The sequence below is a fragment of the Callospermophilus lateralis genome, chromosome 16 (assembly GCF_048772815.1).
Source record: "Callospermophilus lateralis isolate mCalLat2 chromosome 16, mCalLat2.hap1, whole genome shotgun sequence".
Lineage (NCBI taxonomy): Eukaryota > Metazoa > Chordata > Mammalia > Rodentia > Sciuridae > Callospermophilus > Callospermophilus lateralis.
Genome location: NC_135320.1, coordinates 72984796 through 73010550, shown reverse-complemented (window position 1 = coordinate 73010550; position 25755 = coordinate 72984796). Strand labels below are relative to the sequence as shown.

General features: G+C 33.1%; 2 protein-coding genes across 5 annotated transcripts in view; one reads left to right on the top strand and one right to left on the bottom strand.

The window, feature by feature from the left end:
* Window positions 1-13228, bottom strand: part of Mtbp (MDM2 binding protein) — a 74107-nt gene extending 60879 nt beyond the window's left edge. For all 4 annotated transcript variants that reach the window (XM_076835806.2, XM_076835807.2, XM_076835808.2 and 1 more), the window contains exons 1-8: window positions 13111-13228; window positions 12230-12310; window positions 8175-8248; window positions 7947-8098; window positions 6211-6269; window positions 4070-4214; window positions 2998-3115; window positions 1040-1174 (exon numbers count right to left, since the gene is read on the bottom strand). In XM_076835806.2, coding sequence (XP_076691921.2) covers window positions 1040-1174; window positions 2998-3115; window positions 4070-4214; window positions 6211-6269; window positions 7947-8098; window positions 8175-8248; window positions 12230-12310; window positions 13111-13228 — 882 coding nt within the window. The remainder of the gene's footprint in view (window positions 1-1039; window positions 1175-2997; window positions 3116-4069; window positions 4215-6210; window positions 6270-7946; window positions 8099-8174; window positions 8249-12229; window positions 12311-13110) is intronic.
* A 99-nt stretch (window positions 13229-13327) lies between these two features.
* Window positions 13328-25755, top strand: part of Mrpl13 (mitochondrial ribosomal protein L13) — a 37943-nt gene continuing 25515 nt past the window's right edge. Inside the window, exons 1-3 of the mRNA XM_076835805.2 lie at window positions 13328-13614; window positions 15275-15398; window positions 23335-23428. Coding sequence (XP_076691920.1) covers window positions 13588-13614; window positions 15275-15398; window positions 23335-23428 — 245 coding nt within the window. The 5' untranslated portion in view covers window positions 13328-13587. The remainder of the gene's footprint in view (window positions 13615-15274; window positions 15399-23334; window positions 23429-25755) is intronic.

The following is a 25755-nucleotide window of genomic DNA, read 5'->3' as shown; positions in this document are numbered from 1 at the left end:
GAGAGAAAGCCCCACTCACAGAAATAATATTTCAGTATTTCTTTGGGTAGGGCCTGAAACTAAATTAGAGTGGACTAGAAAAGGACAGTTATTTCAATAGCTGGAGATAAAGAAAGACAAAGAAAAGAGATTACATCCTGGAGAAATTAGTATTACATTTTAAAGGCAGAGGATGTAGCTCAGTGATAGAGTGCTTGCCTAGCATGTGCAAGGCCCTGTGGTTGATCCCTAGTACTGCTAAAAAAAAAAAAAAAAAAAAAAAAGCAGAGTGATTTCACTATATGTGATTTTGTGTATGTGTGTTGTATATATGTGTAGATACATATCTTTCACTCTTTCCACATAAATATATACATATATAAAACACATAAACATTAAATATGTTTATATACAATACCTAATAGGTGATAAAGTTTCAAAACCAGGTTTATTTACCATTAAAGCTCATCCTCTTTCTCTCTTTTACATGCATGCACGCGGGCATGCACGCGGGCACACACACACACACACACACACATACACAAACACAATGTGCATACATATACTGAGGGATATTTGCATTACTGAGGAGGTTGTACCCTAGATCACTGTGAATAATACCTCAAAATCAGACAATAGCCCCAAATTATCATACATGAATGTTGTACTACAAACAGAAAGTCTGAAATTATCATTCTTATTATGCAAATCTTTAACAAAGAATGAAAAATTCCTGTGAAAGGTTACCATAGTAAATTTTTTATAGTAAGCAATAATAAACAATATTGGGAAATTAATTCATGTAGCAAAGTCTTAACCAAAGGCAGTTTCAGGCCTATAATGATTTAAAGTTAGGATCATCACATTTTAAAATCTATAACAATCATAGTTTCACCAACATTTAATTCATGCACTTAATGGTAAGAATTTTAAGAATTATGCAGGTGAGCACACTTACGCACACACATCAGTAATAATAATTCAAGATTAAAACATATATTATACGAACAAAAATATTCACAAATGAATGATAGCAAAAAAATGTTAAATACACAATTACCTTTGGCAAAATATTCTTATCCTTTAATGTTATTGTCTTTTTGTCAAGAAAGCAAGTATTTAAATTGGATGTATTAAAATTTGTAGGTGTTACTCCCTTTAAACAAAACTCAGGAAAACTAATTTCAAATCCAAACTGAAAAGAAACAAGAGAAAAAACACAAATATAGGCATCATGAATAAAATTATAAAGATTAATACATCTTATTACAATGAAAAGTTAAGAGGAAATCCATGTACAAATTTATTTTTGATTCCTTAGCTCAAAAGGTAGTTTCCACTTTTGTACACACACTTCTGTTTTAACTTAAACATCAATTTTTCATGCAAACCTCCCATTGACCCTTAATTAGCCAGCAAGAGTACACTAAGCCCATTCTATGCAACCACAGGACCAGACAATCTCCTTTGCATACACTTGTTCAATATCTGGCTTCCTACCCGTCTGTAAATTATGCAAAGGCAGAAGATGGCAGTCTTACTCACTACTGGATACTTAGTACAGTGCCTCACACACAGTTTTTCCTTCAATATGTGTTGTTGATAAGAAGATCAATCATTACAGAAGTAATGGTAATGGTGCTAATAATAGTAATGGTATCATCAAAAATGACAGTAAACACTCAGTGGTTATTTTGTGCTTTAATGTAAATCTTATAAAAACCTGTGAACTGGAACTATTATGTCTGTCTTACAGAAAAGAGAGTTGGAATTATAGTGCAGACACTATAACTCTAGAATCCATGTCCTTTATCATTATAATGCCTCTTAGCTGAAAGATATTCTCCACTAAAAAAGTGATTACATTCAAGATGGAAATGTATGCTGTGGGTTTATAGACATTTAATTTCCTAGTAATAAGAAAAGAATCACACACAAAAAACTCTGCCATTTTCTGCCTGAAAAAATATGCAGTTTTAGAAAATGTGTAAAAGAAAATGTGTACAAAATCAATTGTCCTAGATAATCATAGTTTCCACTCTACTACTTAGCTGTATGTTTTTTCCTGTTAAGATGGTTTACCTGCAGATTAAACCTTCCTGAGATTAGAATGAACCAAGATGCAAATCAGTAAGACAGATCTGGCACATTAATTCTTACTATCTTAACTATAGCTTTTATTAAGTCTCAAGTAACTATGAATTATAAAGGGAAAAACAGTTTAATGATTATTGCCAAAAATCTTAGGAGAAATACAAGGGCTTACTCATGTTCTGATACCACCTGGAACAAGCACTGAGAAACTTCCTTGTTTTAATTTTGCGTAGCTAAAAAATACATAAATTAATAGAAACATTTATTTTACAATGGAAACAACTTATGAAAACCACCATATTGGTTCATGATAAGAGACACCAAAATGGAATTGGAAACTCATAGAAATACAGGAGCAAAGGAATCCAACTAACCTAGTATTCTCATTCTGTAGTTGAGAAATGGGGTCTGATAAGATTAAAAGAAAATTTTTCAAAATTAGAGAGCTGGTTAGTAGAAAGCAGAGATTACCCGAGATGGTACCACAGTACCGCTCTAAGCAATGTTTCTAATAGATCACACATGCAATAAAATAAAGCAACTTGGGTAAACAACATGAATTTGACTAATGTTAAATTCTGTTTTAAAAGTGTTGTATTCTAGAATTGTAGGTTCCAAAACTTAATCACAATGACTACTTACATTGAAACTAAATTAAATGAACTAAAGTAAAAACCAGTTCATCAGATGACTAGTCATATATAAGGTGCTTAATTATTAATAAAATAAATAAATAAACTGTTCAATAGCAATGTGGCTAGTGGACATATCACAGATAACAGAACACTTTTATTGTCACAGAAAATTCTACACAGTGTTTGTGTAAAACATCTTATAGAATACATTTACAATAAGACTTATTTAAAGTAACTGTGTTAAAAATAAAGTTGAAAGACCTGCTTAACAATTAAGAAATCCATTTACCTTTCTTTCCCATATCTGAATCTTTCCCCTCCATAATTCCTTTGAGTCAATAGCATTTCTGAGCTCTTCTAAAGATATAACATTAGCAGAAAGGTATTCTACAATTTTCTGACAATTTCTATTAAAAAAAAAGATTATGATAATTAAATACACAGCTTTATGTTTACTTATATTTCAAGGTTACAGTTTACCTATAAGACAGGCAAAATTGCAAAATTTATATCACTGTTTTTTTTTCCTACTAATATCATGGAATTCCTATTATTCAGTCTCTGAGTAAGATCTGTCACATATTAATTTAATGCCACATCCTCATAGACTATCTCTATTACTAAGGATGAAGAAATATATATTTCCCTTACGTTGCTTTAATGTGTCAAATGTATACACAGACACACAAAGCTTAACATCTGTTACCTACCTCTGAAACAGGACTATTCTAAAATTGTTCCCATGTGGTTTTGCACGAAATTTTACGATTTATCTCATTTATCTTGTTAGTATTCCTGTTTCTCCCCACACTTTCATGAAAAAGACCATATTTTCTCACTTTCTTAACTCATCAGCATATATTGCTGTGCTTGACATGAAGTAAATTTCAATAAGCACTCTCTAAAGATCATGAAGTTAATAAATCCAATCTGAATAGTAATTTAAGCATCAAAATCAGAATACACAATTGATCAATAGTAAAATATCATAAAAGACAGCACTGTATAATTATTTCTATACTGGCACAAAACAAAAAAATGATATTACAACTGGAGTACACCTACGTACATACATCATGCTGCTTGCTGGAAAACATAAGGCTATTTAAAAGTACACAATGAGTCTGGAAAATCAATGCTCAATAGTGATTATAAGTCAGCACTAATTATATTTACTAAAAACTTAAACATCCTGGGTATAATGAAAAAAAAAAATCTCGATTATTCTCTAGATATAACTCAAAGTAAACATAAAACTTACCTTGTCACATTAAAATAATTTTGAAATGATGAGTATATTAAGCAGAGATTAGTATGTTCGGATAACATAAACAATAATAACTATGACTAAAGAAGCTTACATTTCACAGTGTTGTGCCACTACAGTAATTTTTGCTGAATGCCATTCCCTCAAATGTTTTAATGCTCCTACAGCAGGTAAACAGTCTTTCAGCTGAAGAGGATCTTTGTCAGAGGGCAATAGTATTATGTCTATCAGTGCTCTACCTAGAAAGAGAGAGAAACATTTTCATAATTTTTAAATATGTTAGATCTGGAAAGTCTTAAAATAGTACCCTGAACAGTTGAATGCTAGGTTTATTGAGAAGATAAAGGAATATTTTAACTTTACTTTCCAAAATTCTTCAAAACAATACACATATTTAGGAGTTCAAAAATTTTAAACGTTCAACATTAGATTTAAAGCTAAGTTATCTCAAAATAGCTAGCATATGCTAGAAAACAATGAACTATATCATAATTACTTGTCAATTATGTAGCAGTGGTAAATTATATACATCACCTCCTGGAGATCATCAATGCTATTGTTGTACTCAACAGAGGAAAAAATCTGCGCAATTTCATTATACTTTCTACACTTAATTTTGTTATCCAAAAGGAAATGAATTAGTTTTAAATTGTGATGCTCAAATAAATTATTTCTCTTTAAGGGACAATAAAACACTCAGGAAAACCAATTATACTGAGAACATCATTAGATTCTAAAAAGGCTAACTTCATATCAGTCTAAATTTATAAAACTATAAATTTACTGAAGGACATGAAAAATCTAAATGAAACAGAAGCCAAATAGAGAGTGATAATGAAAGTTCTTTAACTGCCCAAACAGCAATTGTGTAATGTATCAATGCATATTTTAAACCTGACATATTTCATTTAAAAAATTGAGGAGGTGGGTGCTTAGCATGTATGCAAGGTTCTGGGTTTAATCCCCAGCACACACACACACCAAAAAAACCCCACAAAATATGATATGTTTACTTATCAATACATGCAGTTATTTTCTATGTGGGACTTTCTGCACTAAAATACGATCTCCTTGAATATAAGGATCAGACTGTCAGTTAGCTATAAGATGCTTTATGATTTTGGTGTCAATAAGAATTTGTTTAAAAATAGATGTGTAGTTAATAGATTAAGATTATCACTCAGTTTTACTATTATTTTAAAAGAAATATTTACCATAGGAATTATTTGAGTAGCAAATATCCTAAATATATTAAAATGAGATTCACTTTCCAAAAATGTATTTTATATTTGTTTTTAAGGTTCATGTCTATATTATTTGCATATACCAATATACTAAGTCCTCTGCATTGAATCTTGGATATATGATCTGACTTCTTAAAATTCATAAAAGGAGATTAGTCCTGATATTATGCACCAGTATGTAATATAAGCCCCATCTAAAAATGTGCATTAAAAAAAATCCTTTATGGTCACTATCTATGTTTTACTCCTTGTTATATACTCAGCCCCTAGAACAATGCTTGATATATAATACACACCATAAATATCTGCCTAGTAAAAGACCTTCAAAAATGCACATTCAGAAAAGAAAGCCCTTCAAAAGTATATGATGCCAAATTCTACCAAATTTTAGATGACAGCCACTTAATTAACACAAAAAAAGGTTGGTTCAGGACTAAAAACAGTTTTAAAAAATAATAGAATACAGTACTTCACAAAATATATTTTCCACTATAGGAAAAAAATAGCTTCTACAAAAAATGCTGAGCAAATAGATTCTTTTACTGCACAATATTCCATTTCATAGTATGTATACTAACTTCACCATAAAAAAATGTTATCCAAAATATCTAGGTTAAAGAAGCTATTTTTCCAAAAGTTTTTTTATAGGGTTAGTGTTCTACAGAACACACTCTGAAAACAATGGTGCACAGTGGCAAGATTGTTCTTCAGTAAAAACTAAATAAGGAAACAGAATGGGTATTTAATTTTCTAAATTCTAATTTTTTGCTTACCTAAATGAAAATAATAAAAAGAATTTCAATGTCTCAGTAACATACTGTAATAAAATAGTGGAGCACATTTTGTATCAACTCAATTAAGAAATTATTTTTTTCATTTTGATTTTCAAGATTAAAAGTGAGAAAGACATTAGCAGAAAGACTAAATATATTACTCAATCACACAAAAAAGTGTAAGATACCAAGTATTGAAAGCAGTTAATAAATATTACCAGGTGCAGGAAGCTTGTCTGATAACTGATGCAAATTTTCAGCACATTCTTCATATAGACTAAAATGAAAGAACAAGTTAGAGGGAAAAAAAATTCACACATACATACCTATCTATCTATTTTATATTATCTTAATAGGTAATAATGATCTCTGTGCCAGACACTGTAAAGTGTTAAGGTAAATGCACTACTTTATTTGACCCTGACAACAGATTCATGTGGCACTCTATAATACTAGTTTTAGTGCCATTTCAAGTAACTTTCCTAAAGGTACCTAACTAGTATGTATAGAAGCTAGGATTCAAACTGCGGGTATAAGTTCTGACCCATACCCCAAAATACAAATAAAATTAACAATTATGAAGGGAATAACAGCCCTTTGAATTATATTTTTATACTAAATATAGATGATATCTAATGGACAAATATTTTTCTGAATTTTTAAAGTGATCACTTAGTGTTTAATAAAGGATACTGCATTTCTTTAAACTGCATTTAACAGTCCTGACTGAAGAATATGATGCCCTCCTCTGATTCTTCAAAACCTATCAGTTTTCTCCATATGATGATTTTTTTCCCTGATAATAGTTTATCACATAGTATGAAGGTATTTAAATCCTTTATTATAAACTGATATTGTTTAAAAAAAAAAAAAGCCAACAACTTAAGGCATCTTATGTTAAACTAAAGTTTTCAGGCTCCCTCTTGTGGAAATAGTTATTAGGTCATTTACCAGAAACACTAACTATGATACTTGTCATCTCTTAGCAGTTGTGAGAAAACATGGATTGATAAGAGCTTTTAAGGGCAAATGAATGCACCTTAGAAATTATCTAAAAGGACCTCAACAATCAATGGAGGAAGAAATAAGGGCCAGTGTGTCTGCCCTAAGGTCAGGTAGCTAGTAACCACTTTACTGACTCTTGACTTAATACTCTTTCCAAGGTTCTACACTGTCTTCCCTCATTAATCAATATAAACAATATCATCTGGAGAGAGACAAAGGGAATTCTTATAATTTGTGCAACTTATAGCCATACTACAATATATGAATACTAAAAATGTTTCTGTCATGAACTATTATTAAGAATAAATAAAAGGCACTAACTATGAATCAGAGATGGGACACTGTATGAAGAAAAAAATTATCACAACTTGTAATCTGGAAAATCTTATATACTGAACCATAATTTTAAAAACCATAATTAAAAAACCACCACAATTAAAAAACACTCAATCACATACATACTTCTCAAAAATTTTGTGGACTTTAAAAGTATTTTAAATGTTGAAGTTACAAATAAATTTTTAAAAATCATGTATTTCAGCCTCAAAGAACAAAATGAAAATGATACTTTGGTTATAATGATAACTATTAACATTAAATGACATTTCTAGTCAAGCTCTTAAAATATAATATTAGGCAGAACTTATCTTCAAGAAAGTGATATGTTAATTAATCACTTTCTATAATTCTCATAATTATGTAAAGTTAAAAAACAAAACATTTTCAGATATTAACTTTTGCATTTTGAAGAATTTTTTTTGAGATAAAAGATCTAAATTGCCCAATGTCTTTCACACTGAAGATTTAAAATTTTCAGTTAATTAAAATTTACTTAGTATAGTTGCTAAAATATGTAATCTTCACCCTCCTGGCTTAAAATAACTATCTTCATCTTTATAACCGTCCATAAAATATCTTAGAGTTAGTATAAAAAACATATAAAGCATACTCAGCCAAGGATAAGGATTCCCTGCTATTACTATCTTCTTCTTCAAAACACTCAACAGCACTCAAGCATTCTTCAATATTTGTTTGAAGAACAGCTTCAATCTTATCTTTTTCTGCATCAAAATGTATCTCTTGCCAATCAGAACTACAAAACTAATAAAAGATCACATTAGATAATGGATTCATGAAATTCTTTATGGTAACAAAGACATTGACTAATAAGAATTACCTGGTAAAATCCACAGATTGCCTGCACTGCAAAGAACCACTTCTTGGAACCAGGAACACCACCCACTGAACAGGCTTGAAAACAAAATCACACTTATTAGAAGAAAAGTAGACATAAATAAGCAAATGTCATAGCAAATGTGCTTAAGAGAATAATGTAATTTTGAAACATATTTGAAATGTTTTCCAAGTTTTATATATATATATATATATATATATATATATATATATACACACACACACACACACACACATACATACATACATACATATATACATAGACACACATATCTTATCTATCTATCTATCTCCATGGATCTTTTTAAAAATCTCTGATAAAAATTCAAACAGAACAATCTACTTAAAGGGCAAAGTTACAACAAACACTTTGCATTAGTTTGTCATAACTCAAAATCCACTATTATTTTTAATAACCCTTTCAAACAAATTAATATTTATTATAAAAACTGAAAATATACCTACTTAATCACTGCTGAGTAACACAAAACCATGTAAGCTATTAAGTGAAAAAAATTCACTCTCCAAAGACCATGGAAGTTTGGTTCAGCCTGGCTGGAGACAAAGGAGTTGCTTCTCATGGAAGTCAGACAAGATGCCAAGTGTCTATAATCATTTTCGTCCCACAATCTCAGCAGAAGACTTCACCTCCTACCTCCTTAAGCAGATAGAAGTCATTGTGTGATGACGTCTTTCAGGAAACATGGGATTCTACTTAAACTCCCATTAAGTTGGCCTCATTCCTTCTTGTTAACATGTTAAGAAGCACTGACCTTCCAATTCAAGGTCATCCCTCAAAACTCCTTTGAGACCCTGGCCCACTCATTTCAGTATGTTCCCCTCATTAGTGTTTAAATTAAAAGTATTACTCAAATTATTATTTTTTAAATAGAATCCTTTTAAGTTCGGCTCCCCTTCCCATTGACTACCATGTCTCTCTTTTTTGCCTCTTCATGAATTTTCTGAAAGGGCTGTCTACACCTGACCTTCTCCATTTCCTCATCAACATTCCTACTCCCCCTTCAAATAGCATTTCAAATCAAAGATGACCCTTTCCACTAATTTACCATTACAACACTTAGCTTCTGTGACACCTATTTTTTTGGCTGCTCTTTTCAGTCTTTTAAATACTGGTGTTCAGCACTTTTAAATTCTGGGATTCAATTTTAGATTTTCTGTCCTTCCCATTATCCGCAAGGATACCTCATCTTTCTGATAGCTTCCATTGACATCTATGCATTAATGATTCTATAATCTATATCTCCAGCCATACCCTGCATCAAGTTCCAGACCCATGTATTCAACAAAACATTTACTTTGACATTTTGCTAGGTAACTTTTTACACGTTCCAAATAGTGTGTCATATTCCCTCCCAAATCTGCTTGTCTAAGTGGCACCCATCACACTGTCATCTAAGCCAGATGACAGGAAGACAGCAAGCATGGTCCAACTACTCTTGATAAAATTTTTACAAAGAAATAAAATACATGAATCCTCAATGTTTCTAGTATTTAAAATTATAGTGTGCAAAATAAGTATTTTTATGATTTTTTATTTCCCTAAACATACATAACATTAGGAGAGTTTTTTAATGTTTTAACAGAAAATTTTAAAGATTATGGAACAATTGTCATTTTTCCCATTAATTACTAAATTAGGATGGCTTTGCATGGCTCAGCTTGTTATTTCTCATCCCACAAAACCACACAAAAGAAGAAGGTCTGCATAAAAGACTTCTAGCCATACAAGAATTTCTAGAATTCTTTTACAGATATATTTGAAGCACAAATATAAGAAAATCTTTCCTGAATAAGTGGTACTGACTGAAATTATAGCAATCCGAAAAATTAATGAGCGTATTATTGGACTTGGAAAATAAGCTAGGGTAGTACACACATGTTAGAAATCATTTTCTAATGATGATAGTTAACACTGAGACAGGGGAACTTCTCTAATGTAAGACAAGAGGAAGAAGCAGGCTATACAGTCATGAGCAATATAAAGTTACCATACTGGGCTCACTCTCCCTGGCATCTACAGAAATTTCCTTCAGCTTTTAGCACTTAGTCTGTTCTGACACTTCTACTTTCTGAGTCTTCAAAGGACATTCTCAGACAGAGGCCAAGAGGAGGAAGCAAAAGTAAAGATAAGCTTCAAAGTAAGTACATGCATTTATAAAATGTCAGTAGAAGCCAAAAGTAGAAAGATTTTTACAAAAAAATATGCAATACCTCAAAAAGTTAAAGCAGATGAGAACCAAGAAAGTCCACCATGTTTAACAATTATGAAGGACTTTTAAGAGAATTAGTAGGAGTTAAGGACAGAAAAAGTGGCATAATTTGTTCAAATAATATATATATTAATATTTATAATTTTAAAAAGCAAATAAATGCTAAAGAAGTTGATGTGGAGGCATTAATAATATATTTTTATTCAGGAAAAAAATCCTCCTATGTCACATTACCCTGTGTTATATATAAGTAAAGACCAGCAAGAAAATTTCATAAAGGAATAAAACTATAGCTGAGATCCAAGAATAATTTTCTTTTCTTCTTCTTTTTTCCCAGTTTTATAACTTTATTTGACAATCAGTGCTTAGTCTTCATACCCATTGATAGATTTTTTAAAAGTGGCATTAGCACACAGTTAACCAAATTATATGTCTTGTTTGGCGAATCTTAATTCTCATAATGTTTTCTGGACAACCAGACACTAACATATATGAGACATTCCTTATTTCTTGGGCCCAGACATCTTTGTTGAACCTGGTGTCGATACACGATCTGTAATACTGCTGCCCTTCATGTCAAATTTCTGGATCTGTGTCTAAAATGCACACGTCTTGAAGACTATTTCATGGATGCATTCATGAATATTGATGGTGCATTCAAAACAAATTCATGGAGCTCCTAGTCTCTATATTCCTGTTTGATGGCAGAATTCTTCTCATCACCATTCTTTGTGGGAATGGTGATGAGAAGAATTCAGCACTCAAGTTGGAAAGGAAGAGAATGAAGGATTCCATTCTAAATTTACTAGAAATCTCTCAAGCTCTTACCTTCTTCCCAGTCTTGAAAATGTCTGTGATTCCTTAAAGGTTACTGATAGTGACCCAATGATCTCATCTCAAAAGTCTTTGGAACTCTGAGGTATTTGTGACAGAAGGCTTTAATTCATTCAGAGTAATTAAATGTTTCCGTGTAAATGCCTATTGATCTGTTTAAGTCTCTTATTTCCAATTTAGGTCTATACTTTCAAATCTTTACAGATAATTTACCTTGATAATGGGATAAAAAAGGCTTTGGGGCTATTTTAGTCTTCAGGGGTTTTTTTTGTTGTTGTTGTTGTTTTGTTTTCCTCCTTTTGGGGTACTAACAATTGAACCCAGAGAGATTTTACCACTGAGTTACATCCCTAGTCTTCTTGGGGTCTTGCTAAGTTGCTGACAGTCTCCCTCAGTGGTTGAGCCTAGTCTCAAACTTGAGATCCTTCTCTCTCATCCTCCTGAGTCACTGGAATACAGATGTATATTACCACACTCAGCAGTCGTCTGTTTATTTTTGTCACATGTGGTTATTTGGGATTTCATATCTAGAGTATTACCTAGCATAAAATACACTTCTTTAAGAAATATTTTGTACAATAAAAGTTGAGGGGTTTTTCTCCTCTTTTTTAGGCTCTACAAAACAAATTCATGGAGCTCCTTAGTCTCTAACTTAGCATCCTCTGATTCAATTTCTGCCAAAGCTAGTCAGATGTGTCTTTATGGGAAACAAGTTCAGAGGCCAATCAGGCAATAAAGGATAGTGGTTACTAGCATGGGGTCTAGAAACCTATATTAATTTTTATAATAATTTTATGATATTGAAATATCAGAAAGTGATGCCTTTTCCAGTTTTATATTCCTTTAAGTTACCTTGGTATCTCAGTACCTGTTCCAAATCAACAAAGTATTTCTTGTTCTCCTAAATGAGCAAATTAATTGATTGCAATACAACTGTTGTGCCAGAGAAAAGAAAGGTTTATGTTGTACTTACCAGGGAAAGTACTATCATCTGGATTAACTGAAGTACTAATGGTTCTTTTCAGGAGGTGATAAACATTTGCTGCTGTGAAGTCTGAAAAAGTAAAGACAGTCTAACTCCATGGCTCAAGTTGCATAATATAGGCCTATTCTAATTTCACTATCAGTGACTCTCAAAACCAATGTATTGTACACAAAATAATTACATGTTGATCAAGACCTGTTCATGTTTTGATATAGTAAAGCAAGAGCAAGCAGAGAAAACTAAAAAGGCCGCTATTTGTGCATGCCAGTAGTTAGCACAAATCAAAAATTTCCCGCAAAGAATAGAAAATCTGTCACAACACCTTATACCCAACTATGTACATTTCCCCCTCAAAATGACTGCCTGACCAAAACAAACAAGTAAAATGCAATAGTCTAGACAGAAGCACCAAAAAGCAGCGCAAGGGCAAGCAGTTAAAATCGCCTAAAATTTATTTTTCTTGTTTAAACTTAGTTGATGTTATATGCGTCCTCCCATTAAAATGGAAGCTCAAGGGCAGTAAGACCTTGTATTTTGTTCCTTACTGTATTGCCTGTATGTGGGACACGGAAGGCATAAAAATTTACTTTATTGTATACGTTTTCGAAGACGAGAAATTCCATTAAGGTACAAAGGATTTGATCAGTTAAATTCTTACTGTGCCAGGAACTTCTGAGCCCTGGGATCTTGCATCCATAAATTTGTACTTCTGTTCCCATGAAGATGACACTGCCCAGCCCTCATTAGATCTATCCCACCCAGATTTGCAGTTTCCTGGGACCTATGGTGACCTCTGTCCCTCCCTAGATCACACACGCAAACATCTCCTCCCGCAAGCCATTCCCGCCGTTTCTCAGCTCCGCGCTTACCCGGCTGCTTCTCGGTACCCTCAAACGACGACGCTTCTGGTGCACGCTCAGTCTCCCGGCTGACCGCCGACGGAAACTTTCCTTCCCCCCAGACCACCAGCAGCAGATACCGATCCATCCCTTCCTTCAGAACTCACCCCCAGGTTTAAGTCTCAAAACAGCCGCGCGCTTGACGCACTTCCGGTTTTCTTTTTCCGCTCAGCTCGTTTGGAAATTGTGTCCTCCGTCTGTTTCCGTAGGTTACTGGGAATTATTTTCGGGAATTATTTTATCAATAACTGCCTTCTTTCTTTCTTCCTTGACTAAGTCGTTACCGTGGGAAGACTGGAGGGCATCCATAATAGAGAAGAAGCAGAAGAGTGCTGAACGAGCTAGGAACTTAAGTGCTTTGGTACATGCGTTTTCCGCCGGGCAAGTACTGCTGATGACCCGGCTCAGCTTGGGGATAAAAAAGGACGCTTCAGCCAGTGGGGAAAGATGTCGAGTTTCTCTAGGGCAACCCAGGTGAGTTCCGACTGTTGTGCCTTGATGGTTGGTGTTTATTACGCTGGCAGAAGGAGAGCGGCGGATTAGTAGTGAGGGTGAATTGGCAGGGAAGCCGAGACCCGCAGCCACTCTTGGGAAAATACACACTGAGGGTGGTGAGGACGACCATTACTTGCCGTCTTGGTACTCGTCCCCTCCTTTGTCAGTCAGTGTTTTTCATGTTTTTCTCCCTTCCCCCGAGGGACTGTCAGAGAGATGGTAAGTGGGGACCTGTTGGAGAGTTGATCCAAAGGGTCAGACGTGAACTGACAGGGTCCTGAGAAGCACCCTATCTGTACAGAGATGCGGGTCTGTGCAAGGCAGAAGCTGAGAATCGTCTTCAAGGCATTTGCAATAAACCACACTACACAGGAGGTGCACAATCCAGGCCAGGAATTTGGTGCTAAAAAGTGATCAGGTTTTGTTTGAGGATGGAACCCAGAGGGTTTCTTGAAACATTGAATGTGAGTCGACAGCAAAGTAAGAAGGATGTCTTCGTGTTTTTGTTTTTGTGTTTTGGACACCTGGAAGGGTGGTGTGCCATCAACTGAAACAGGGAAGGCTGAAGTTGACGCAGGTTTCAGGTGGAAGGGTAGGTTAGAAGTTACTTTTGAATATGTTAGTCCTGGATGACTTTTAGCCCAGTGCTGCTTCTTTCCTGGGACTGTTTGTTACTTGTCAGTGGTGAGATAAATACAGGAAGTGAAGTGTAACTCTTTTTAAAACTTTAATAACAGTTTTGCAATGTGGCAGCATTTGTACGTTTTTATCAAAGTTTTTTTTTCTATAAAACTATTCTTCTGCAATGGGTGGGGGGAAATTGGTCTTTTGCTTATGGTATAGGCTAGTTTGAAGTTTGTGATAATTTAAAACAAAACCACTAGCCTAGTTGCATTTTTTTCCCCAGAATTGTTTAATCTCTGGTGTATATGCATAATGAAATCATCTGGTCGAGGTCTTTCTGGATGGAATTTTCTTCGAGTTTAAAGACACTGATGAATACTACAAAAAGAATGGTCTACATGTCTGAAACAACCTAAAGATATATAAAACAACTTTTTGGGAGGGGGTGGTACCCGGGATTAAACTCAGGGGCACTGGAACACTGAGTCACCTCCCCAGACATGCAGCTCTGTGGAGGGCACTATTTGTATTTTATTTAGAGACAGGTTCTTACTGAGTTTCTTAGTGCCTTGATTTTGCCAAGGCTGGCTTTGAACTGGAGATCCTCCTGACTCAGCCTCCTAAGCTGCTGGAATTATGGGGATGTGCCACCACGCCCTGCTTAAGACAATTCTTTAAAATTTAAATTCATTCAACTTAGCTGTCCTTTCCCAACTACATTGTTTTATATAACTTTACCCTGGAATTGAATTCCTGAATTGTCTTCAGTTTCCAATTGGCCACTCAGCTTTCAATATAATATACCTGCTGACCTAAATAATGTGAATAATAGAAAGGCTTTCCTTTTTCAGAAGTAGAAATGAAAACAAAACAAAATTTTTTTAATGATAGTTCTTTCAAAGTAATTGTTGACATTAACTGTAGAATACATATATAATCGTATATAGTAAAAAATAGTTATTTCCATTTTAATTCATTTAATTTTTAATTTTTTTTTCTTTTCTGTGTTTTCAAGCAATGGGCCACTTTTGCTCGAATATGGTATCTCTTAGATGGGAAAATGCAGCCCCCTGGTAAACTTGCTGCCATAGCATCAATAAAACTTCAAGGATTACATAAACCTGTATACCATCAACTGAGTAAGTATCACTTTAGCCTGATCATAACAACCATACTTTTCATGCTAGAATAGAATATGGATGAAGTTTGACTGAATTTTGAGAAAGGACCCCTTTCTTCCTGAGGATTCCATTCTTTCTGAAAACTTACTAGCACACTAAACTGAATTTTGTATTTTTTATGAAAAAGCCATAACAGACCAGTTTTCTTGGCAGAACCCCACTTTATGCCACTGGGCAGACAAAATTACCAGTAGCCCCTCCTTTCATTCTCAGAAGTATCCTGATTTGCACGTTACATCTCATATGTGGCTCTTCACATGATGATATGCATTTAAATAGAGTTTTTGAAAATAAGGGAAATAATCTTCTGTTGGAAAAATCCTTTTTCCCGAGAAGATATGTGTAGAGCTAGCTATGCACAAAAGCTTAATTTTTAACTGTTTCAAGTAAGTAGATTTGTTTTTTTAGTATCATTTTTCTTTCTTTTTTTGGGGGGGTACTAGAGATTGAACCCAGGGGCACTAACCACTAAGCCACATCCCCAGTCCTATCTATCTATCTAGCTAGCTAGCTACTCATCTATTTATTTATTGGAGATGGGGTCTCCCTAAGTTGTGTAGGGTCTTGCTTAGTTGCTGAGGCTAACTTGCTATCCTCCTGTCTCAGCTTTCTCAGCTGTTGGAATTACAGGCATGCGCCACTACACTTGGCTCTATGATTTTTCTAAAATAATAGAGAAAGTTGTCTTTCATTCTAGAAGAGTTCAGTTTATAGATGATTTAATTGATTCTGTTTACTGTGGTACCTCACTGATGACTCCTGATGTCATTTTCTGTTCCTCATCTCATCTGATCTGTCAATAGCATTTGCTGCAATTGATCATGTTTGTTTAATTTTTGTGATGTATAGTAAACATATAAAGTATATTTTAAAGAAAATAATAATGATGATGAAATGAATACCCATATATTTGGCATTTATATTGTTTCCTTTTAATTATTTATTTATTTATTGTCATTACAAATAATGTTTTTTTCAGTATTTTTGTACTCTTTCCCCAGTGTTCATGTGGAATAGTTCTCCCAAGGTATATCCATAGGACAGGAATTACTGGTACATCATGGGAAGCTACTGACTTTTTTTTTTTCTTTTTATCTTTGACAATGTACTTTTATCAGAGGTAATCGATTCACAGTTGAAGCAAAACATCTCTTCAATAAAAGAAATATAATTTCAAATCTTAGCATTATTCAAAACCTAATTTCTGTGCTCAGAAGTTCTCAAAACTATGCTGCTATAAACACTTGATATTCTGCCACATTACTCCTCATCTTTAGTAACACTTGATATTTTCATTCTTTCTTTCTAACTACTCCACTAGATGTGAAATACTCTTTGTAGTTTTAATTTGTATTTTCCTGATTATGAATAATGGCTCACTATCTTCTCACTTAGTCCTTGACCTTTGTAATTTCCTTATCTGAAATGCTTGTGTGTGTCATTTATCCATTTTCTTCCAGGTTATTTGTCCTTCAATAAGTTGCATATGTCATTATATCTCCTAAATACCTCAGGATACATTGCCCAAGAATAGAGAGATTTTTCTCTGTAACCAAAATGTTATTGATACACCTAAGAAGATAAAGAGTAATTTAATTATGTGGTTTGATGTCACCATTTTCACATTTCCAAAGTTGTCTCAAGAATTTTCTTTGTTGTTTTTTTTCCTGGGGATGGGGGGTACACAGTAACTGAGGTTTGAACCATGGGCACTCTACCACTCAGTTACATCCCCAGCCATTTTAAAAAATATTTTTATTCTGAGACAGGGTCTTGCTAACTTGCCCAAACTAGCCTACAACTGACCTAAGCATCACAAATAGTTCATATTAAAAGCACCCAGTTTGTCAAGAGCTTTTTTATAGCTATTGTATGTTTGAACTAGGATTCTCCCCAAGGTTTATTTATTGCCATTAGTTGTTGTATCCCTTTAGTTACTTTTCCAATTGAAAAATCCTTATTGTTTTCTTTGTTTTTGAGGAATCCAATCTAATTTTTATGGAGAACTTTTTTCTGAAAACACCATCTTCATTTGTTTCCCAAGATGCCATTTTCTGTTTCTTGTCCTACATTAACTCTTTCTCAGTCCACTTGCTGTCTTCACTTTTCTTTGAACTCTCAATTATTTTTCTTTCACTAATAAGGGTGAGTGCCACAGGCCCAGTCTTTGAACCTGTTCTCATTCATTACGTGAGCAATTTCTGTCTCATGAATCTAAAAATCATCCGTATGCTAATGCATCCCGACTGTATGTCTTCAGTTTTGATCCATTCCCTATATTCTAGACTCATAACCAATTTCTCCAAACTAAATCTTCCTTGGTATTTAGTAGACTTTTCTAATGAATAAGCCCATTTGGAACAATCTTGCTCCTGATTTCTGGTACCCAAACCAGCCTGTTTCTTTCCAGTTTTCCCCATCTCCATTAATAGCATCCCTGTTCATTTTGTTATTCCGGTTTGCAGCCTTTCTTTGCTTTATTTGTGACTCATCTATTTTGAGCCCCCCCTAAATATTTATCTTAAAAAAATAGAAAAAAAAAATGTCTGGAATCTGGCACCTCTTATTATTTCTCCCTTCTACACTGATTTTAAGCCATTGTGCTTTCTATCATGTTTTGCCTTCATGTAGCCTTTTCTACACAGATCAACCAGAGTTATCTTTTCCAAATGAAAGGCTAAACACCCAAATTCTGCTAATGCCCTGCAAGGATCTGTTAATGAGGTTCCTATTAATTTTCCAATATTGTTTTCTACCTCTCCATTCCTTGAATGGACCTCTCAGATCTGTTTCTATTTCATTAACTTGCCTACCAAACAGTTTTTGCCTCAGGGCCTTTTCACATTGTGTTCCCTGTGCCGGGATGTCCCGTATATCTACATGGCTTATTCCTCCATATCCTACTAATTTCTACTCAAATTATTTATATTCTGAGTGAGCCTTCCCTGATCCCTCTGCTTCCCCTTTTACTCTCTAAATGTTTACTTTGCTTTTTCTTTAAAGAAAAAAAAAAAGCATTTGTATATCACTTAACATGTGAGTATTTATTATCCACCTTCCTTCATTAAAATAAGTTTCAAATAGGTAGGAACTTTGCCCATTTCATTTACAGCTATAGCCCCAGAACCTGTAATAGTGCTTGACATACAGTTGCAATGTGAGAAATGATTGTTGTATGTTTGTTTGCATTCATAAATATGAGTTCTGAAATTGAAAGAAATACATTTAGCTAGAACTTTGGCATGTAAGCTAAATTAGATTTATGGATCTGTGGAGCTGGGGGGTGGATAGGCATTTGAAATGATTTGATTTGGGTGAGAATAAGGATTTATGATTTTCCATATTATACTTGCTACTCTAACCTTTTTCTCCACTTAATGAAAATTTCAGTAAAGTATCAAATAATCTCCTCATACCTTATAAAATATGCAATTAAGTATATGAATCTAAGGATTTTTATCATTTTAAATCTTTGTTTTTTAAGCATCTAGTACAATGTGTGACCCAAAGGATGCTTATCAGAAATAGTTTGTGGTGTGACACTTTCAAATAGATATTTTGTAAATACAGGTGTTCTCGTTATTCCCTAAAGTTATGTTCTATAAAATCACCTTGAATGCTGTACTAGTAAATCCTGAACCATTGCTTGTAGGGAAAATATTGGTTTAAGTTCCTCTGAGTAGCCTCGGGATATAACTTTTTCGTCAGTATAGTCAGTGCACTGCATTCCACAGTCAAACTTGTATATTTTCAGTCAATACATAACCTTGTTTATGTAGGTTTCTATACACACACACACACACACACACACACACACACATATTTTTTTTCCCTCAGTACTAGGACACTGCACCACTAAGTTATATCTCCAACCTTTTTATTTTTTTTTTTGGCTGGCTTCAAATTTGTACTTCTTCTGCCTTAGCCTCCCACATAGCTGGCATTACAGGCATGTGCCTCCACACTTAATTAAAGTTAGCATTTATATGTGTGTGTGTGTGTGTGTATGTGTGTGTATATATATATATATTATTGATTCTTTACCATTGAACTCATGACCAAGAGCATTATTGCTCAGAAGTGAATTAAGCTTATCTAGCACACAATTTATCTCCATAAGGTACATCATAGCCTTCTTGCACTAAGGAACATTATACTATACTACACTATCAAATTTGGAGGACATTTTAAACAGTGAAAGCACTAACAAAAAATACACAAACTCCAAAGATGTGACATTAAGTAGACCACCCAAAGGATGCTTATTCACAGTGCAAAAGGTGAAATAGGAAGGTAGAGCACTGCTGGGTTTACCCTCAGCTGGGAACACACCCATTAAGTAACTCACATTTCTCTCCACTGTAAGGATGTCAATGAATGACCACAAAAACATTATGAGTATTGATTTTTGAGTCACCAATAAATTTTAACAATTAGAAAATTTGCAAATACAGAACCCATGTATAATGAGATGAACTGTATTTTGAAAGTAAAACAGTGATCAGCAGATTTATATTTTCAGTAATAATAAATTTCTGGTTATTTTAAAAATGTTATTTTGGCAGACCAGGAAAATACCAGTCATAGAATTACCAGTTTATAGGTTTGTTTAATTCTTTAGGACCTCAGCCGTTTTATTTAACTACTTCACTGACAGATGAGAAAACTAAGATTGGAAGAATAAAGTTTCTTTCTTGCTATCATTCAACTATACAATAGTAGAACTGATACTGAACTTAGACTCCTGTTTTTTCATGTAGTAAATTCTTTAATATGGTGATTCTTAGTCACTACACTGTTTTTCCCTAGCAATGCTATTAGCAAGTAGTAAATAAGATCACTTAGACTGACCTTGAAGAAGTGCAAATAATACATAATTTGAGGGAAAGTAATCTTCACCTAATTTCTGAATCGAAGTATAGCTGTTGTCTGTCAACTCAGTTAAGTTGTGCTTCCTTACAATGGAGTCATTATTGTAGAAGTACTCCTTAGATACTGATGAATGTGCATTCTGCTAAAACACCAGAAGAATTGTTGTGGCTCCTTGTTAGGGCATTTCTAATAATGGAGAATAGTTTTTATATGAAAAAAAATTTACTGTTTAAAGATTGATTTACATTTTTGTCTCATCTATATTGAATATGTAACTTATGTCAGCAAAACTTTTTATGACCACAAGATGTCACTAAAAACAAAATTTAAGCAGCTTTCAATTTATAACTATAATGTCTTTTAATAGTGTAGTTCTTTGTGTTTTTTTCAAAACATTTAAAACAATAAGCATTTACTAAGTGTGTATTATGGGCTTATAATCACTGTATTTATTTGGAAAATTGGCATAGAGTTTCCTAGGAAATGGAAATGGGGGTCAATACAGAAAAGTTAATTTTAATTGGAAATGGGGGTCAACTATGAAAAAAATTCCAATCAACTAGAACTGTTCTTCTGAATGGGACTTGAGAACTTTTCCAACATGTTTAATTTTTGACTAGTAAATCCAAAGAAGGGCACATGGTGATTTATGGAGTATGACTTATTCTCATGAGGACTTTGCTCCTTTGACTTCAATACCTGATTCACTGAGAAGAACTATAGGAAAGTTTAAAAGAAGCAGAGGGAAACCTTTCTTTAGCATTATTAAAGTAACTTTAGATTATCTTAAAATATCCTGTCTACATGGAATGAAATAAAAGTTTTGCAATTCTTAAAGGTTAACATTATAAATACCATGTATTTCAGCAAAGATCAGACTTAAAATTTAAATAATCTCTAGTATTCTGTCTTGTAAGTTTATGATGGTTTTATAAAGCTGCCTAACATTTTTTATCTTAATATTTAGTCAGTCTATTTCAAATGTTAACTACCAAATCATTTAATTTTGTAATCTAAATTGCATACTTATACTTCACCTCACCCCTAAAATATCATCCTACAAAGTGCTGAAGAAGATTTTTGCCTCATTTTGTATCTGTAATATTTACTTCATTGGCAAGTGAATAATTGAAAATTGGCAGTAAATTTTATCAACAAGCTTTGTACTCTCACAATGTCTTTACACTCAGACTTTATGGTAACCTATGTGATCACCTGTCACACTGGGTACACACAAGTTCAGGAATGCCCAAAATAATACTTATGTAGGCATCTGGATATTTATCCTTCCAAATTGTAAACAGACATAAAAGCCAAAGCCAGCCTTTATTTTTTTATCATTAATTTGCAATAGCTGGTTTTTTAATATTTCTTACACCAAATCTTATAATATATAAAAGCAATGCTGTACTTGTCCCCTCATCCTTGAGGTACATTATAAGAACCCTAAGACTATCAAGTGCAGTTTAAAAACCAATGAGCTAAAGCAAAGAGCTTACAAGGATTTGACTATGGGAAGGGAATAAAAAGAAAAGCCACAGATTGGAAGAAAATACTTGTAAACCACGTAGCAAAAAAAGGACTTGTATCTAGAATATGTGTATATACATGTACATATATATATGTGTGTGTGAATATATGTACGCATACACACATACATGTTCAAAATATTATATGATGTTTGGAAACTCAGTTTTAAAAAAATGTAATTAGAAAATGGTTGAAATACATGAACAAAAGGCAAATAAGCATGTGAAAAGATGTTCAATTAAGCCACTAGGGAAACCAAATTAAAACCATGAGATATCAACATATATCTATCAAAATAACTAAAATTTAAAAAGTGATAATGAATGCTGATGAGAAGGTAGAGAAATGGGATTATTCATATGGCTGGTGGAAATGTAAAATGGTACAGATACTCTAGATAAGGAGTAGCAGATTCTTATAAAACTAAACTTGAGCTTACCATATAATGTAGTAATTGCACTCCTGGGGAAATTTATCCAAGAGAAATGAAAACCCAAGTTTATGGGGAAAAAGTATACCAATTAATAATGCCACTAGTCCATTACTGTCTATCCCCCTATTTGTACTAGCTCCTACCATGTTGTATATGTATTTATTTGTTTCTTTGTTATCTAACTCCCTCCACTAGAACGTAGGATTCATTAACAATGGGGATTTCAGTAATTCATTGCTACATTCCCAGCATTAATAATACTACCTGAAATCAGTTAGTATGTAATAAGCAGTGAGTGGATTAATTATTAATCAGTGGAAAGGATTATAAAGCATATTTTAGAAGAACTTGAGACTTCTACGACACTTAACAGGTGTCTTTGAATCTGCCCTTGCATAGACTTTGACATTTCTCAGATGTATGTATATTTTGATTTTCAGGTCATACATCCTGATAGCTATGTCTGTAGTCACAATTGAGAGTTGCACTTTAAACAATAAGTTACATGTGATTGAAAAAAATCTTGTGGCAGTAGTTATACATAAAATCATAGTACTCTATGTTCTTTAAATTTGAAAAAAAATTATAATCATAAATGTTTCACATTTGTTTTCAATGAGTTTAGTTTTCTTGGTAGAACACACTTTTTATGTTTATATACATATTGATTTCAGTTTTCTCTGCTCTTTGTAAGGAAAAGTTTATGTCAAATATTTAAAGGTACTAATATAAACATTTTTAGTGAAGTGTAATTATTATGGGGAGATTAATAAAATAACAGTAGTTTACCTTTAAAAAACATACATTGTTGTTATTGGCATCTTTATTCAATTTCTTTTACCGTCCAGTGCTGAGGTTTTCCAAATAATCAGCCAACTCTTAGGGGTTACTTAAAACACTTGGGGTTTATATAAAAAGAAACAGAAATCTGTTTAAGGATTTTTGATATTGCATTATGATTTGCTTTCTATTTTTCTATATGTTGTTTAGGCTTTGATAACTTACCTTTCTTAAGTTTTGATTTTTCACACAAAGTCTCTTACTGCTTTTTAAATCTAGGTGACTGTGGAGATCACGTTGTCATAATAAACACAAGACACATTGCATTTTCTGGAAACAAATGGGAACAAAAAGTATACTCTTCACATACTGGGTAAGATTTCTTTGCCATTGTCAAGGAAAATAGTTAAAAGGTATTATTTTAGCTGTCACTCTTATTTAAAAGGAACAGGGTATTTTCAAAAAATTAGCATTTAATAAAATACTAATTATACTCTTGTTACATGTATAAGTTACTCAATCAAAACGAACACAAAATTATGCCAGATATTAGCTACTACCAAAACTATTTGCTTCCTACAAGCTTTTTATGTAACTTCTCTAATCAAAATTATTCTCATTTTTAAGTCAGTCTTCTAACTGCTTTCTGCTTTCTATAATTCATCTTACTGCTGTTTCCAGAACCATCTTGAACGATGAAATTTCACAAGAAGTTTAAGGAATGGTCACTCTTTAAATACATTCTTATTTGTCAATATCTCTTAAATAAATACTCACGTGGATGTGTTCTCATGGTTTGCAAGTACAATGTGACTCTTCCTTCTTAGTCTAAAACTAAAACTCCCTCATCCGTTGCAATAGAATTGTTCTTCAAAGTCTTGTAACTAATATGATTCATGGAGCTAAAACTATTAGCTAAAATTCTTCAGTCTTTTTCAAACATGTCCTGTTCAATTATGTCTTTTCCTTCTTAGGTGTTTTAGTTGTTTTAATTCAACTGCAAGACCTTAACTTTGCTCGTTGTAAAATTTTATCTTCACCCTGTCGAGATATTTTGAGATCTAATTTTGTTGTCTAATGTATTGGTTAATCCACAGATTCAGATGAAGGACAAATTTAATTAAGCATACCTTTTATATTATCATCTAAATTTTGGTGCTAAATGTTGATCTTCCATTCCTGATCAAAATCTTTTTTTTGTTTCTAACTGCACCTTCACCTCTGGTGTTCTGGTATGTTTCTTTTCATCTCTTGCATAACTTTTTTGCTTTCTTGAGTCAGCCTTTGCCCATTCTTCACCTTAAAATACATTATTGAAATCTTTACATAACTTAACAAAAAACTAGCATTCATAGTAGTTTCTGCTATTGGCAAATCTCTACATATAAATCAAATTCTATGAAATCAAGAGATAATTGGGAAATAATAAAAAAGTCAGAATAACAAAATGTGATAAAAGCCTAAAGGAAATTATTGACACAAAATGCTGTGAATTACTGTGTGGTATTACTGCAATGGAAGGGAAATAACAACAGCCAGTGGTGAGCAATGAGTGTTTACATCACTGGTAGTGTCTGTCCCTGTCAGTAGTGCTTTCTCACTGATGGATGAAAACTGAGCGGCACTGCGTAACTGCTGCTGTTTGATCACCTTTTCTTTTAGCCAACATATTGCTATTGCTTATCTCTCTGCCTTTGTGGTGTTGCTGTGGCAGGAATGTAATTTCATCTTATCTTTCTCATGAACTTTCATATTTAACCATTAGAAACTAGTTCAGATGTCATCTTTTCTGGGATACATTCCCTATTTTCTCACTGTCCATAGAGCTAATCACTTTCTGTTTTTTTCTATTGGCTCTTTACTTAAACCTTGTACAGACTACTTTATTATGCTCATAACACTGTTATAATTATGTATTCAAAATTTAACTTATAATTGTAAAATTTTTTGATTATTTTATTTATTCTAATTTGTTGTATATGATAGTAGAATTCAGTTCAATTCATATTACTAAATAGAGCACAATTTTTCATGTCTCTGGTTGAACACAAAGTAGAGTCACATGTAAAATTTTTTTAAATATTCTAATTTTTGAAAATGTAGAAAGTTTAAAAAAGGAATAAAATGTACTTCTGATCCCATGATTTAACATTTTTATATATAAAATGTTTATATTTTTATTCACTTTATAAGATTATCAGGGAACCTTTTGGTATGTATTATTTTTAGTCACTGTACAGTAGTGTACTATATGATTTATAATAATCAAGATTATTTAAAATAAATCTCTGATGTCAGGCACAGTGAAAGATGCCTATAATCCCAACTACTATCAGGCTGAGGCAGGAAGATTACAAGTTTGAGGCCAGCCTCAAATATATTTTCATGAGTTAGAGATACAGCTTACTACTAGTCATTCCAACAGAATTTATTTCCTCATTTTTCTTGAATAGAATCCTATAATATTTATCTGTGCATCCTCAGTACCCAGCATAATGGGCATTCAGAAAATGTTTATTTGATTTATTTTAATGAGAAAAGCACATGGCAAACAATTTAAACAATTTTCCCTTAATCCATTCAGGTGTCTTATGGTGGAGAAAGAAATGTAGTTATTTTTTTGCTAGTAAAAATCAACTGAGTATTGCATTACTGAAGTCATTCCCCTACTCAGAATTTTGCATTAGCTTTCCAGATCCT